Here is a 15,101-nt window from a genome sequence, read left to right on the forward strand (position 1 = left end):
ATGAGTCAGAACACAGTCAACAAGCAAATCAGTTGCTAAAACCTCATGCTGTTTAGCTGTAAATGTTTGATGAAATATATGCCTATTACCACTGACACCACTAAAGAATCACTGAAGCTATTTCAGCCACTAACATATTGAGTAATGTTTTAATTAAGTTTTTGTGAAGCAGAGAAAAAACAAGACCGGACCAGTCAAAGTGAAAATGGGAAATTATGAAAGAGTCGTAGAAAGAATGCATGCATCCAGGAAACTGATTATCTGCAGGAAGCGAAGACAGATGTGTTTGAGCACATTTAGGCCATCACAAATGCAGCAGTTCACGCAGTACCAGAAAGTAAAATAATAATAATAATCTCTTGTAATACCAACAGGGTTCGCACAGCTCTGCTCGGACCCTAAATAGAGTGTGAGAGGCAAAGATTAGCTAGTGAAGGGGGAAAAATCAAATCTCCCTCCTGGGGGCATTGAGGGCAGTAAATCCATACACAATGGCCACCTGATTAGAGTCAGGGAGACAGCACACGGAGAGGAGAGGAGAGGAGAGGAGAGGAGAGGAGAGGAGAGGAGAGGAGAGGAGAGGAGAGGAGAGGAGAGGAGAGGAGAGGAGAGGAGAGGAGAGGAGAGGAGAGGAGAGGAGAGCAGAGCAGAGGAGAGGAGAGGAGAGGAGAGGAGAGGAGAGGAGAGGAGAGGAGAGGAGAGCAGAGCAGAGCAGAGCAGAGGAGAGCAGAGCAGAGGAGAGGAGAGGAGAGGAGAGGAGAGGAGAGGAGAGGAGAGGAGAGGAGAGGAGAGGAGAGGAGAGGAGAGGAGAGGAGAGTCCTCCCGACTGACACTTATCAGAATGGAAAAAAAAAAACACACGGGATCTCTTCTACTTCATATTAGCACCTCTTGCCTCTCAGTGAATGCTAATGCAGGGAAGATGGGAGCAACTTAGGGGCATGTCACTCCCATGCCTAAATTAATTTCCAAATGAATTACGAACGGACGGGTGCATTCGTGCTGGCAAAACTTGCGACTTTGGCACGTTTTAGCGGTAAATCATTTGCGCTCTTGGTTTTAAGGTGATTTAAACGCTGTTAATATCAACACCTTTAACAGCACTCTGAGGGAACAGTGTAAACACAGCAGAACAAAATCCCATCAATCTTTTTAAGCTTCTCTGATTTTCCCCTCCCTGCACATAAAGACCTAAAGCAGCCTGTTACTGTGGATTGACTTGTATGTTCAAATCATTGTGTGTGCCTGCACTTTAGTCAATCTGACTTATCGATGGTGGTTATATTAGGGCTTTTCGTGTGGAAAGCCGCACAGTTGGGCACTTCCTACTGCACAGCGGGGGTTTGGAGAGGCACAGCCCAGAGGGACTGACATGGTTGCTGTACGGACAAGCCCATAAATGTCACTGTCACTCAGGCCGCTCATGTGTGAACACCAACACAGAGAAGGCAATGTGGGAACTTTAGTGTGGTGCAGAGCAAGGTGCTAAGAGGTAGGAGGCTGCAGTGTGTCTTGCAATGATCTCAGAAGCAGGCATGTTTCCAATGAAGTGACTAGAGCGCACAGATCTGGTCTCAATAATCGTCCTCTTTAATTTCTTGGTAGGAGGACTGTGCTGACATTGAAGACTGCTTTGACAAAGCCTTTTACACGGAAGGTTCTTGTCAAATGTATATACTCCCACAGGAAACAGACTGTTTTCTCTGAAAAAACATATTCTGATAATCCTTTGTTGTTTTCACATTAGAGCATGCAGGAAAAACAATCTCACGGTCCATGTGACAATTTACAGCCACTGAAGTATACAGCGACTCTTGGTTTGAGAGTCCAGGTCCTGCCCTTCCCCTCTGCGGCACCATGCATCCTGGCCAGCTAACTGCCCTTAGTTCAACTCCATTAAACCCTTTCAAATCAGGCGAATCCTCAGAACCCAGGGGAACCTCTTACAGACAACCTCTCGCCACCAGCATGCTGTCCTTTCCACTCGTCATCTCTAAAGAGGAAAATGACAGCAGGGAGTTGCACGAGTGTGCCTCTTTTGTTGTCGAGGGTGTGGGTCCTCGCTGCTGGGTTGTGTGCCCATGTGACTATATTTATCCTCGGCTACACTGCTATATCTGCTTGTTTTATTGTCTTCCTACATTTGTGCAGTCTGTGTGTGTCCTCTGCCCTGGGGCAACAAAAGTATAGAAGCAGAAGTCCCAGTGCTTTATGTCAGGAGCCATTAGCACTGCATTCATTCTCCTCAGCTGAAGTCAGCATAAAGCAGGGCCCCACAGAGTGAGGAGGAAAACTCGGCCTTCCAATGATAATAAGAGGAACAAGAAAGAAAACCGTTTCTATAAACATACATAAAAGTTGAGAATCGGAAGCTTTGCGCTATGTTACACTTTTCTTTGATCCATTACAACATTCCACATTCCAGTATCAAATCTTTCATTCAATCGCAAGCATAATAAGAGTTTATCATCAATATCTTTGTTTTGTGTGAGATTAAACCTAGAAGAAATCCTCCTTCTCGATACTTTGTCTGATTAAGTTAATTGAGTTAATCAATTAAAACACCAGTGGGATATATGAACTTGATTCTTAGGTCAACAGCCTGAAACCATAGAAGAAAAGGTTACTAACTGTTCTGTATCATTATAGGCAAAAAATGTGTAATACACACAAACATATTTGTCACTCGAACAAGCTCTTTCCTTTCCAAAATCAAGCCTATTTATTTCACTTAACTTGGTGTGTTTATGTAATTCTGTCAAAAATGAAACAAAACAAGAACTCTCATCAAAGATAATAAAAGTCAGTGGAATAACATGAATTTAGTGAACGGTTCTAAACCCACTTCCCTTATTGGCATCCTCTCATACTATTGGCACTGTTGACTTTTCCTCATTATTTATTCCTTAATTTAGATGGGGACATTTCTAAACATTCGAACCTGGCTGTGACCTCAATGACACAAATTTGGGCAAATACAGGCATTTATTTCCTCAGTATTCAAGTGATTTAAATAGATTACTTTCTTTGTTATGACCTGGGACTACAATGCTCTTCCTCCGTGCTCAGCAGCTCAGCTGAATGCTGTAGAATCAAGTAGCGGCCTTATGCTACCTTTGACATGTTCACACTAGGTTTTAGCTCTCTAAAGGCCTGCTTATCTGAGAGGTCGCAAACAGCAATGACAACTAGAACAACAAGTGTCAACAGCTCCTGTTTGATGACAGGTTCTCCCCGGTGGCCATTTTTTATAACTGTCAAGCAGTTATATATATATATATATTTTAATCTCCAGTACAAGTGCAAAGTCATGGTATCGACCACATGGAGACTTTGTCAAACCACTTGATCTGGTTCTCACTGGAGCACGGGCTTTACAAATTCATTATGTCCCTGTCTGCAGCAAATGTAGGAGCATTTTAATAAAGCGAACAGCCTCAAGAAATCTTTTAACATCGAGCGTAATTATCTTATTATGGGCTGTACAGGCAATACACCTATCAAATGTCAGCAACGCATGATGAATGACTAAAGTCACAATTGCCTCTCTAAATTAAGAGGGCACAGAAAACTGCTTCATGAGTGCAAACGTACACACAATTTTGCATAAACGGTACACATCTGCACTAAAGGATGAGCCACAACACCATGTGATTCCTCGACCCAACATAAAAGAGTCTTTTCTGTGTGCGTGTACCACACACACATACAGGGGTGTGCACAAAACCATACATACACACACCTCGACACATGCACACCCCTTTTGTCCTTGGCCTTGTGTTCAGTGGAGCTGGTCTAAAAGTGCCCACTTCAGCTCCTCAGTTCCTCAGTGTCGCAGACCTGGGCGGATAGCCAGTAACATCCAGTGGAGGGAGAGAGAGAGAGAGAGAGAGAGAGAGAGAGAGAGAGAGAGAGAGAGAGAGAGAGTACAAGAGACACCTCACCCCTGAAACCCTGTCTTTTTGCCTTCAGGTGCTCAATAGAATCTGCTGCTTTTTAAACTACCAGCTTTTGCTCGAAGACTCTCATTCAACAGGAAGAGCATCAATTGCCCCTGGTCTATTTTTCAACAAGGCACAAGGTATCACACAATCATACACTTTTAGCAGACTCCACCTAAAAGAGTACAGTCTAAAAACAGTAGAAAAAAAACCCCTTGCAATATCAGAGGGAAAAAGTTAATTCACCTGCACAACTTAAATGTCTATGAGGAGGCCTCTGGGCTTTGGAGAAAACGGGAAATACAACAGGCACATTTGAGAGGTACAGAATGTACTAAACTGGACATATGATGGGTCAGTCAGGGTTTAAAAAAATACTTTAATAGCACTGATGAAAGTGTGTGGGCCAACTATAGCTGTCCACCTCAATTCATTCAACATAAACTGCTTATACTAAACTGTAGTGAGGGATCAACTGAGCTCTATGGCGCCAGTTTCTCCCTACCTCACTGTGAGACATTTGGCCGTTGTGCGAGAGCCATTAGCACTCCCTTTCCAAGGTTGGCATTGAGCCTGGAGCCTGAAGGGAACCTGTGCTACCTTTCACGGTCAGTAGGGCTACAACTGTTCTGCTTGAACCAATGGTGAACATTCACACAAAGGTGAACGCTATTAATGCGCGAGTGGTGGCTGATTGTTGATAAATTAATTTATTTTGATTAAGATACTTTTGTTGGACGCGATTTCAAAGTCTGCCCTACAGTTCTGTTTAGTTAAATGAACCCTGCCCTGTGTCAGCTGGAATGGACTCCAGCACTTGCATCCTCGTCTGAATTCACAGTAAAATGTATGGAAAAGATTGATGAACGAGTAAAAAATTCTGATTGGAAAAATGCTTGAGGTATTTTATAATCCGCATTATTAAATGAGTAATGTTTAACCTTGTGCAATATTGGATAATATTTTTGTATAATGTCTATACATAATCTTTAAATCACATGATCTAACTTGATGTTATGCTTATCGCAGGAACCATTATATGAAACAAACTGAATCAAGTTGAGATCAACACTTTGCGCATGATCATATAATATTGCATCGGATGTTCATCACTGAGAAAACATTTCTGGCCTCAATTCTGGTGAATTATCAAATCATGACAAAATGTCAAACTTTACATTTTTCCATTAGCAATTCAAACATCCATCTCGCTGTCTAATGAATGAATTGTGACATTCAAAGGAGTGAAAATATGAAAAGGGGTTCGTCAGCTCTTCAGAGATTTTATATGACAGATGGCCTGTCAGTGTACAGCGAGTGTCACACACAATCTCCCTGACAGTTTATCTTGCGACTAGCTGTGCTTTAGAAAAGTTGCAAAACACAAGGTCCCTCAAAGTCTGCAGGATAAACACGAGTAACTACCCGCGGACTCTTGATCTCAACAAAGTGTTTACTCAATATTTCTGTCGCCCGTGAGCCCACCAACTAGTAACAATAATCAAGTGTACACAAACATGTTACGCATATCTGACAGCGGCACACTGAATCATCTTTCAAGTATGAAAACAGACCTGGGAGTGAACCGAAACTCCATCGGTAACTCTTGTACTCATTACGATTGGGAGTGTGTGGCTCATACCGCTGAAAGCCACATATGAAAGAGCTGCAGGCTAAGCAACAACAAAAAGGTGCAGATTTGTACAAGTAAAAACATCTTCTTTAAGCTTTCCTAAACAGCTCACTTTCTGGATGTGCTCACATGAACTTGCTCCAGCTGAGGGTGTGTGTTTGCGTGTGTGTTCCTTGTTAATAATGCATCAATCTATACCATGCTGGGTCAGGCCTGTCAGTAAGCCTTACTCATCTCTCTGACAGGGAGAATTGCAATTGTAGCTACCGTATGGACTTCTCCGCAGTCGACTGAATAGAAAGAAACCCAATAGTAAAAGGTTATAGTGGAAGGTTATGGCTTCAATGGAGTATAAATTCAAGATCTAGTACTTTATTGAAATGTCAACAGAGTTGATTAGAGTTCGCTTGAGTGAAATAACTTCAATTGAATTTAAATAATGCAATAAAGTAACGCAACTGTCACCCCTTTGAAGATATTTACAAAAATGGGACAAAGGTGAGGTCCTATCGACAAAACCTGAGCAGCTTACGGAGTCAGAGTAGATATGTATGTTCTTCTCAAGAGATTCCTTCACGGTATTCCAGGAATTTTGTTTTAATGAGAATACTTGAAGACATGCACAGTGGTGCAGTTGCTCGCACTCTCACCTCATTGTGAGAATGTCGCCGGTTTGAGTCTGGGTTTGGGCTTGATGACCCTTCTGGGTGGAGTTAGCATGTTCTCCCTCTGTGTGTGTGTCTGTGTGTGTGTGTGTGTGTGTGTGTGTGTGTGTGTGTGTGTGTGTGTGTGTGTGTGTGTGTGTGTGTGTGTGTGAGAGAGAGAGAGAGAGTGAGAGAGTGAAGGTGGTTCCTTTGGGCACTCCAGTTTCCTCCCAAACCCAAAAACATGCATTTGACGTAGGGCTGGGCAAAAAAATCGATTTAATAGCTAAAGAAATTTTTTTTTAATGCAAATTCGAGTTTCAGCATTTTTTTCACATTGCGTTCTACCATTCCTTGTGGGTAGTTGCTGCTGCACTTTTGCTTAAACCTGGGTTAAAGCTTGAATTTGTTGAATGATGGCGAATCGTTTACTTGTTATTTTGGGGTTGTCTATATACACTTTAGCTCTGAGGACAATCACAGCAATAAAGTTGCATGTTTGACAATACATCTGATGTCTACAGTAATTTTTAAGTGCATTGAGAAAAAAAATCATAGATTTTCTTTTAGGCCAAATCGTCCAGCGCTAATTTGAGGTTAACTGGTGAGACTAAAGTATGTGAGTGTGTGTGACTGCCTGTTTCTTTCTCGACTGGTAACCTTTCCAGGATGTACCCCGTCTTCCACCCATAGCCAGCTTGGATCAGTTGCAGCCCCTCAAGGCCCTGAGTTGCATAAGGCAATATAGAAGAGGGATGGATAGAAAATAACATGGTCACACTAACATTGATCTGTGAATATTACAACCCAACCTGTTCACCTGTAGGAGGGGGCTGCGTGTTCCACAACAGGGTGAAATTCCTCCACTGTAATCAGAGATACAGCACTAACGAAACCTGGACAGCCAGAAGACACAATTCTCAGGGCGTTCGGCAGCCAACGCGCAGAAGCGCCACATCAGGTATATATTTTTTATGAACGTATTTTCAATTGCAAAAAAGAAACAAATACTTAATTTGCATATTAATATAACTCAACTCTTCTTGCAGAGTAGACCCTCCTTTCTTAATTCACTTTCATGTCCTGTTACCAGTTTCACCACTGAACTTAAAAGGCCTGCAGCATTTCGTACATTCCTATGCACTGCTTTGACCCAGTCTCCTTTGTTTCTTACAACTACGACTGCAGACGGGAATGTCATACCAATCGAATAGTAATACGCGTTTAACAGCACGGAGCTCTTCGTTAATAAAGTGGCCTTATCAGCAGTTAATATGGTCTTGGAAACTGTAAAAAAGTATGATCATTTTTGAAGCGCTCTGTATGTGAACGCACAAATCTCCAGTGAAGGGGATTAGATCAGCACTTTTACACACTTGAGAAGCCCAACCGGGAACTTATTTTACCCCTTCAGTGATGCACGCTATGTCTGTGACGGTATTACAGAAAAAAATGCCTTTGTTTCTCACTTCAATTATGAATTTTTTTTTTCTTTTTGTGCTTGCAACGATGTAGTGAGTAATGAAACCACACAGACATGTGTGCAGAGAAGAATACGCTATAAACGTAAAGAAAATTGAGAGCACCCGACATCCGTATGGAGTGATGATGCATCGGATGCTATCAGGGGTGAGTCTCAACTATAAAACTATTGATATGGACGATAAAACTAGAATACTGACCGTGAATAATACTACTGCGGGGCGGCCATGTTTTTTTTTACAAGGGATGGAAGGAGAAGGGAGGGGGAGAGTTGCGCAGGCGCAGTAACAGGCTCTGTAGCATCCAGCAGTCTCTGCAGGAGGGATTAGCGGCCGTGAAAGAAACTTTCCAACTTGGGAGCCGGATTAAAAACTTAAAAAATCCGCAAAATTAAAGGTTTTGCGGATACACTCATAATCTTCGTCGCGTAAACGCGGCCTTATTCAAATGTAAGGGTTTCAGAATTTGCTCGTTACTACAAACACTGTGGAGCCATGCGGCTGATTACTTCTTATCTGCGTTGAGTATCAAGGGTCCAGCCTTTAGTGAGAGACGAGGTGCTTCTCCTTACAAACCAAAGCTTTGGTGACGTGATACAAGGGTTTGCAACAGTGAAACCTTGGGAGAAGATAATTGGGAAGTTTGTAATAAAACAGCAGTAAATTAATAGACTTGCTGGTGTTGCAAAACTCTTCTCATGCAATAGTTAACGTGAAAGTGCACCCCTAGGCTGAGAGATTCCTCCAATAAGCACTACTGGGGTTGTACACTTTGAGCAGCTTAAAAAAATTTTTTTTTTAATTTGCTGTTAAGAAAACAGGACATTTTGATTGCGTAAAAACACGGATTATGTTGTGTAAATGTTCACAACAATTACACTGAGTGATATTGTGCATAAGATCAACTGCTTACATAAAATTCAATCCTGTGGTTTTTACATGATGACATTTGCGCACGGCCTCATAAGCCATAGCTATCATTATAAAGTTATGATCTATGAATCATTGCTACTAGATAAACGACCGGATCTTCTGAAAACGCAAATACTGAACAGAAACAATGTCAACAGCTTCTGACCTCGAGCTTGTGCCCTCTGTGAATATTTTACAACCTCTGCTCATTTTTGACGGGACAGTCTGTCAGTGGTGGAGACAGCCTCAGACATTTGAATCTTTAAACAGAGGAAACTGTCTGACCGGGTTTCGGCCGACATCAGTAGTGCAGAGCGAAGCCAGAGCAAGCGGGAAGCTGGCAGGAAGCTCCTGAAGCAGAGGGGAGGAAAGGGAAGAGATGGCCGGGTGCACAGCACTGTGCTAATCTGAAGTTCGAGCGGGCACCAGAACCTCGAGGGCAGCAGCTCTGCTGACGCAGCACTGCTTTCAGCCAAAGAGGGACGTCTCCCGACAGACAGCACAGTGTGGAGTTTTCCTTGTTGTTGCCATGATGCCGAAGCTGCTGTGTGTCCTAATTCAGCGGCTGCATCCTCAAAAGGCTCACCAATGGTGTCGCAGCAGTGCCACTTGGTTGTCGCATTTCAAAAGATCCTTTGAATACTGCCGTGTTGTGCTTTTATTTTTTGGGGGGGAGGGGTACCTATCACAGAGGTCTGCCACATGTGGCTCCAGAGCCATGGCCTGAACGGAGCGACAAACCATCAGCAACACTTGTTTAGTGGAAATGAACATACAAACATCTCTCCTTGAACCTGGTTGTGCATTGCTCCAATAGTGATTCATATGTGATTTATTTTCCGACACCGTTTCCATGCCATCTTGTTCTAATTCTCTATAAGAACATTCTGTCGAACTACGCTTGTTTAGAAAGATGACAAGCCTTCAATTTGCCAGTATGCTTTTTTTTCAAACTGTAGTATACTCAAGCACTGGCACAAGAAGCACTGGCTCACTCTTTACTGTTGCCATGAGTTCAGCTCCCGACAACCAACAGGAAAAGTAGGTTAATACATAATTATTATCAAACTTTAAAAGGTATTTGAGGAATGATGATGTCAATTGCCTTGTGTCTGAAAGGTGCTCCATAAATACATTTGCCTTGCATAACAGGAAAACCTTGGTATTCTTTTTTACAGGAGTACAAGTACGGTGTGGCGGTTGTTGCTTATGTTTCAGTTGAGAGTGATATTGTGCAGTAACCTACAGTCATATTCACATTCTGTATTAGTCTTAAGTCACATGTCAAGCGCCACACAAATTCTATTTGGTGGAAGGGTTGTTTTAATCACAAAGGAGCCAGATCTTTGTAAAAAAAAAACAAAAAAAAACAACAACCCTCAAACACAGATAAATTATTCTTGCTTTATTTCCCAAAGACTTCACAATATACTTGTGTGCCAATAGCAGCTGGAATCAAGAGCAAATAATTGTGCATTCTTATGATAAGTGAAGTTCTTAATCGACCAGCTAATAATAATCATGTAAAACCTAAATTGAACAAATCAATATTTCTTACAACCTGTCAGACCAAATTGACAACCTGGACTTTATGATCAAACAGAAAAGGCAAAAATCCTCTGTAGACTGAAGTGTCTCGTTTTTTTTGGAACATCTTTCCTGGTTTTCACAGCCTTCAAAGGCCATGCGATTGTCGGGTACATCCTCCACAGGATGCAGCCTCTGAATTGGGACACAGCTTAATATAAACCCTTGACGGCAGACCAGTAAAAACCACTCGCCGCCATTATTCTCGGCATCTATCTGACATCGCTAAGCATTAACAAGCTGAGATGGTTTTTCTCCAGTAGTGTAATCTGCCAACACGGCTTTCTTTCGGTGTATGAGACTGCCAGGTTGCCATGTGGGGTCTTATCTATGGCCCAATGGAATTAGGTTACTGAACATATGCTACAGATTTCCATAGCAACAAGAGAGGGGAATTCTGGAATCATGTCAGTTTGCAGTGCCAACAGACCTTTTTTTTTTTTTTTTTTGCTGCATCATTGCACTGTTCTCCAAAGAAAAGCTGCGCTGCGAGACAAAGCCTGCAAGCCAAATCTATTCGGAAGGCTTGTGGACTGTCCTGACGCGGCCCTGTCTTCATCAGACAGGCAACGGCGAGGGAGTAATTCAGACATAAACGCAGCCAGTGACCATGCTTGTTGAGCCCAAGTGGACCCGTTTTAATCCAATTAAAGGGAGAAGAGCCAGTGGAATGGAGCTGTGATAAACGCCATCATTCATCATGCTGGGCCAGTGGAGACACTGGGATCGACTCCTGAGAGAGCCGACACAGGAGGATGCCCAAGGCCAAGTGCGGCAGAACACGTTTTGTTTGTGAAAAGAAAAGGAAAAAAAACAAAGTTAAGTATTATTGTTATGAAACTGCAGTTCGCTGCCGTGAATAAAAAACTGAGAGAATACTGAGATTGAAAAGGTTTGAAACTGTAGCTCATGAGATATCTGAAATCATGCTTGCTTTTGTTTAAACAAGACAGATTCAAGCTTCAAGGGTTTTGCAGCCTAATTATCCTAATAAGGTGTTATAACAAGATTTCACTACTGGTTCTGTAAGGGTTAATGCATGAAATCAGTACGAACTGGGATCATTTACACGTTAGATCATGACTGACATGAACAAAGCCGTTTTTTCAAAGTTGTAACGAAAAATCTTCAAGTTTTTCATTGAACGAGAACTGGGGAATGGACTTTTTTTAATAAATTGTATATTTTTACACCTCCAACAGTCTCAATGCACTTGACATGACGAGTCACAATCGTCCGTAAGGCAAACCATCACACAACAGCTTCTGTGTATTTTGTGTGCCACTTGGGGTTCAGTGTTTTTCCAAGAAAATAAGAAGATTGTCCCCATCAAACCCAGCAACATTACGACTGGAGCAATTCGTCTTTCTTTTGGAGGGTTGCTGGTTCAATACTCAATTCTTCTGTTAATATTATTCTGCTGATTATTGACAGGACCCTTGCTACGAGGGAGGCGGGTATGGCTGTTGTGATCTCGGTATTCCAGGATAAACGTCTGCTAAGTAGTTATGACAACATAACAGTCATTGGAAGGATTTTTTTTCATGTTGAAAAAAAAAGGATTAAATCCAAATATTGTTGCAAGAAAAATCTACTTAAACATAGCTGTAAGATATATAGACATACATCAAGATGATGGCATGTGCATTTGCTTAATTCAAGCAACCTTACTTATTTCTTTCAGTCTCTCAAGGTTTTTCATTTTACCGGTAATTAAAAAAAAAAAAAAAAAGATCTTATCGTTATCAGCTAATTTTGCTTAATAAAGGTGCCCCTATCTCCAGTACGTGTTTCCATACAAATAGCTGCTCTTCAATGGCAGGTTTTGGTCTAAGGAGAGGATTGTTGTGACAAGTGAACCTTCATAGGCAAGGAACAGATTCAGTGAACACAAACCGTTCCCAAAGTCAATGGGTCGCTGCCAGCTGAAAACAAACTGAAATTACCCAAGGACAAGATTGTTCATGCACTCTTTAACCAAAAAAAAAAAAAAAAAGACAAAGGTAAGAGAAACAAAAAGCAAAAGAAAGATAATGTTTCATAAGACGACAAGATAGTGAACCGTATGCTGTTGCTTATATATCTCATGCTCTGCAAAGCTCGCCTAACATTGTTTGTATCATACAACAGTGTGTGTGTGAGAGAGAGAGAGAGAGAGAGCGAGAGAGAGAGAGAGAGATGCTAGAAGTGTGAAGTAAATGGGGAAGAGTTGGTCAGTGGGGGTAGATGAGAGGGCATAGTCCAAGTGCTGCTGTGCAGCCTTTCTAAAACATCTATTGTTGCAAAATGTAAGTGTGTCCATCTTTACTTTGCAGCAGTCGACAGAAACACACAGTCTCATATGTCTGGATTTGTGTGCTCAGCTGACTGAGGGTGGAGCTTGATTATATAGAGGCAAAGAGATGAAGAAACACACTGGGAGACATTGATTATCAAACGTGAGTATGCTTGAGTCTCATTCATGAATTAAGAGCTCTGGTTGATGGAACTGTGCTCAAAGATGAGCTAAAAACCCATCCTGTCTACAAGAGAAGTCTTAGAGGAAGAAGCAGTCAGTGGAAGCCATGACAGCTTTGACTGTTAAATGTGGAGTAACTGCGAGGAAGGCATTGAGAGTGGCGGGCAGGATTCAAGAAAAGATGAAAGCCCAACTGGAGACTGATGTTGAATAAATAATGACATCCATTGTGGGGAAATGTGATCGGGCTCTCTGAAAATCAATAACTAACAACCAGACCATGATGCCCGGAGTGACTCAGCAACAACTTCAATACACTACAGGCGGTCGATATCAACTGCCTGTTTTCGTTCCTGGAGACACGACCCCCCTCAAAAAAAAAAACAAAAGCAAAAAAAAAAAAAAACCTGACGGAAAACTGTAAACGCTTCTAAGCAAGTTTCAGTGAGGGTGGCTGAGAAGATCATCTTTTGAAAGAAAGTCGGTGAAAACTGCTGGATGAGCTGCACATTCAAAGCTTCTTACAAACTACAGCCTTTCACTATGTCGACAGCGATTCAGACGGCAACGATTGGAACACGAGATTATTGCGGCGCAGTCTTTCCAGCAGAAGGGAATATGTGCTTTTTTTCACGCTGTCAATAATGAGAAACACAGTCAATGTGGATAGCACTGCTCCTCCATAAATAGTTTGGGCTACTGAACATAAACGGCCGTCAATTGCGTGGCTTCTACCAGTGCAATATTAAAGTTTGTGGTTCGAAAAGCCGTTAGAATAGATGTTATGCTGAGAAAACTCGAAACAATGTTACAGATTTGGATGTGTACATAATGAAGGCACAGACAAGCTTCTCACCACAGTGAGAAATATTTTGGGGGTAAAAAGGAGGTCACTGCTGACTGGATTACAGATCTCCTCACTCAATACACCACGAACAATCGAATCTGATCGACGACAATAAATGCGATGAATATTGTAGACGACGCGAAAGAAAAGGTCAACGTTGGTCGTGATCATAAGTGGGACTTTAACATGAACACATGGTCATTCTCATAATAACCAGGCTTCTTCTGATTCAGTGCTCATGTAAAATCTATTGGTAGACAATACACAACAGGAGCGGCCAAAAGTCAGTCTCGCTTAAAAAAGTACACCCTCCAAAATGAGTATATCGTCGAATGAATAATTAAGAATTTAAAATGCGTCTTTGTACTTGGCAATTTAATTAATTGTGCGAATGCACCTACTGAATTGGCTAATGAGTGTATGCACATGTAACCACCATTATGGAGAACTCAGATGTGTTATTAAGATTTCACAAAAGCCGAATACCAAGGGAGACAGAAAAACCTATATTCTAATTACCCTTGGGCTGCTTTTTATTGGGCTCACAGAGGTCAGAACGATCTATCCGTCCAGGCAAACCACTCACCGCTGTCTAAATTGTAGCACACACGCGGGAGAGTCGAGCTATGAGGAGGTGGGATTTTGATTTACAAATCCGGCTTAGCCAGATTTTGGGTGCATCATAGAAAAACACCAAAAATGCAGGCTTTGATTAGATAATCTTTGATGAAACAGTGGAGTTGATCTGTAGCTGCGAGGTTACTGAATCCCCCCGGTCAGCATTTCAAAAGGATTGTGGCAGGAGAGGTAGTGAATTTCTGCAACAAAACAATATCGAGAAACGGCGTCGGCACGAGACAAAAACGACGCCTTGCTTGTGTGCTTACGGGTCGCACCACTAAATGACAGCACTCGTGCGTAACACTACACTCCGGAGCCGGGCCGGGCCAGGCCAGGCCAGGGTTAGTTCACTCAGCCGTGAACGTGTGTTGGCACCCAGCGGGTCAGGCAGCGCTGGCTCTTACCTGCGCTCTCGGTGAGGCAGAGGGTGCTGCTGCTGCCGGGTGATAAAGGTGGTACCCCACACCGGGCTGCTGTGGCTGTTCCTAAGCCAGCCCACAGGGGGCGACGATGGGTAGGGGGTGCTGCGAAAGCCATGGTCCGACTCGGTCTCAGCAGTGAGGGATGAGGCTGAGCTCCCCATCGCCACGCCGGTCGGAAAATCAGTCTCCGAATTCTCTCCGACGAGGAGAACAGTTTGTTTTCTTGCGTTTCCCTCGAGCACAAACGCTGACAAGGAATCCACTGTTGCACAGTCAGTCACAATAAGACATCCTGTTTTCAGAGCAACGAAGCTGTTTGGACTGCGGCAACAAACCTTATCATGAGTTTTTCTTCACTGTAACCTTCAAGTAAAGAACTTGCGTTTTGAAGTAGAAATTGTCTGGAGGCGAACAGGAAAAAAACAAAACAAAACACAGACCAACAGAAAATCACAGATAATGGCGCTCAAACGAGTAGAACTTGCATGTGGCCAAATATGCCAACGAGGGTTGGATATATAGTGTGTGCAGGAAGTTCTCAATTCAAACAGTAAT

At 42.5% G+C, this 15,101-nt stretch overlaps 1 protein-coding gene across 1 annotated transcript in view; it reads right to left on the reverse strand.

Moving 5' to 3' along the window:
- capn15 (calpain 15) overlaps positions 1-14,707 on the reverse strand; it is a gene marked incomplete at its 5' end in the record, with an annotated part of 40,303 nt that extends 25,596 nt beyond the window's left edge. The window contains one exon of the mRNA XM_080517234.1: positions 14,529-14,707. Within this exon, the coding sequence (XP_080373360.1) occupies positions 14,529-14,707 (179 nt within the window). The remainder of the gene's footprint in view (positions 1-14,528) is intronic.
- Positions 14,708-15,101: the final 394 nt, after the last annotated feature.

The sequence above is a fragment of the Blennius ocellaris genome, assembly GCF_963422515.1.
Source record: "Blennius ocellaris genome assembly, chromosome: 21".
Classification (NCBI taxonomy): domain Eukaryota; kingdom Metazoa; phylum Chordata; class Actinopteri; order Blenniiformes; family Blenniidae; genus Blennius; species Blennius ocellaris.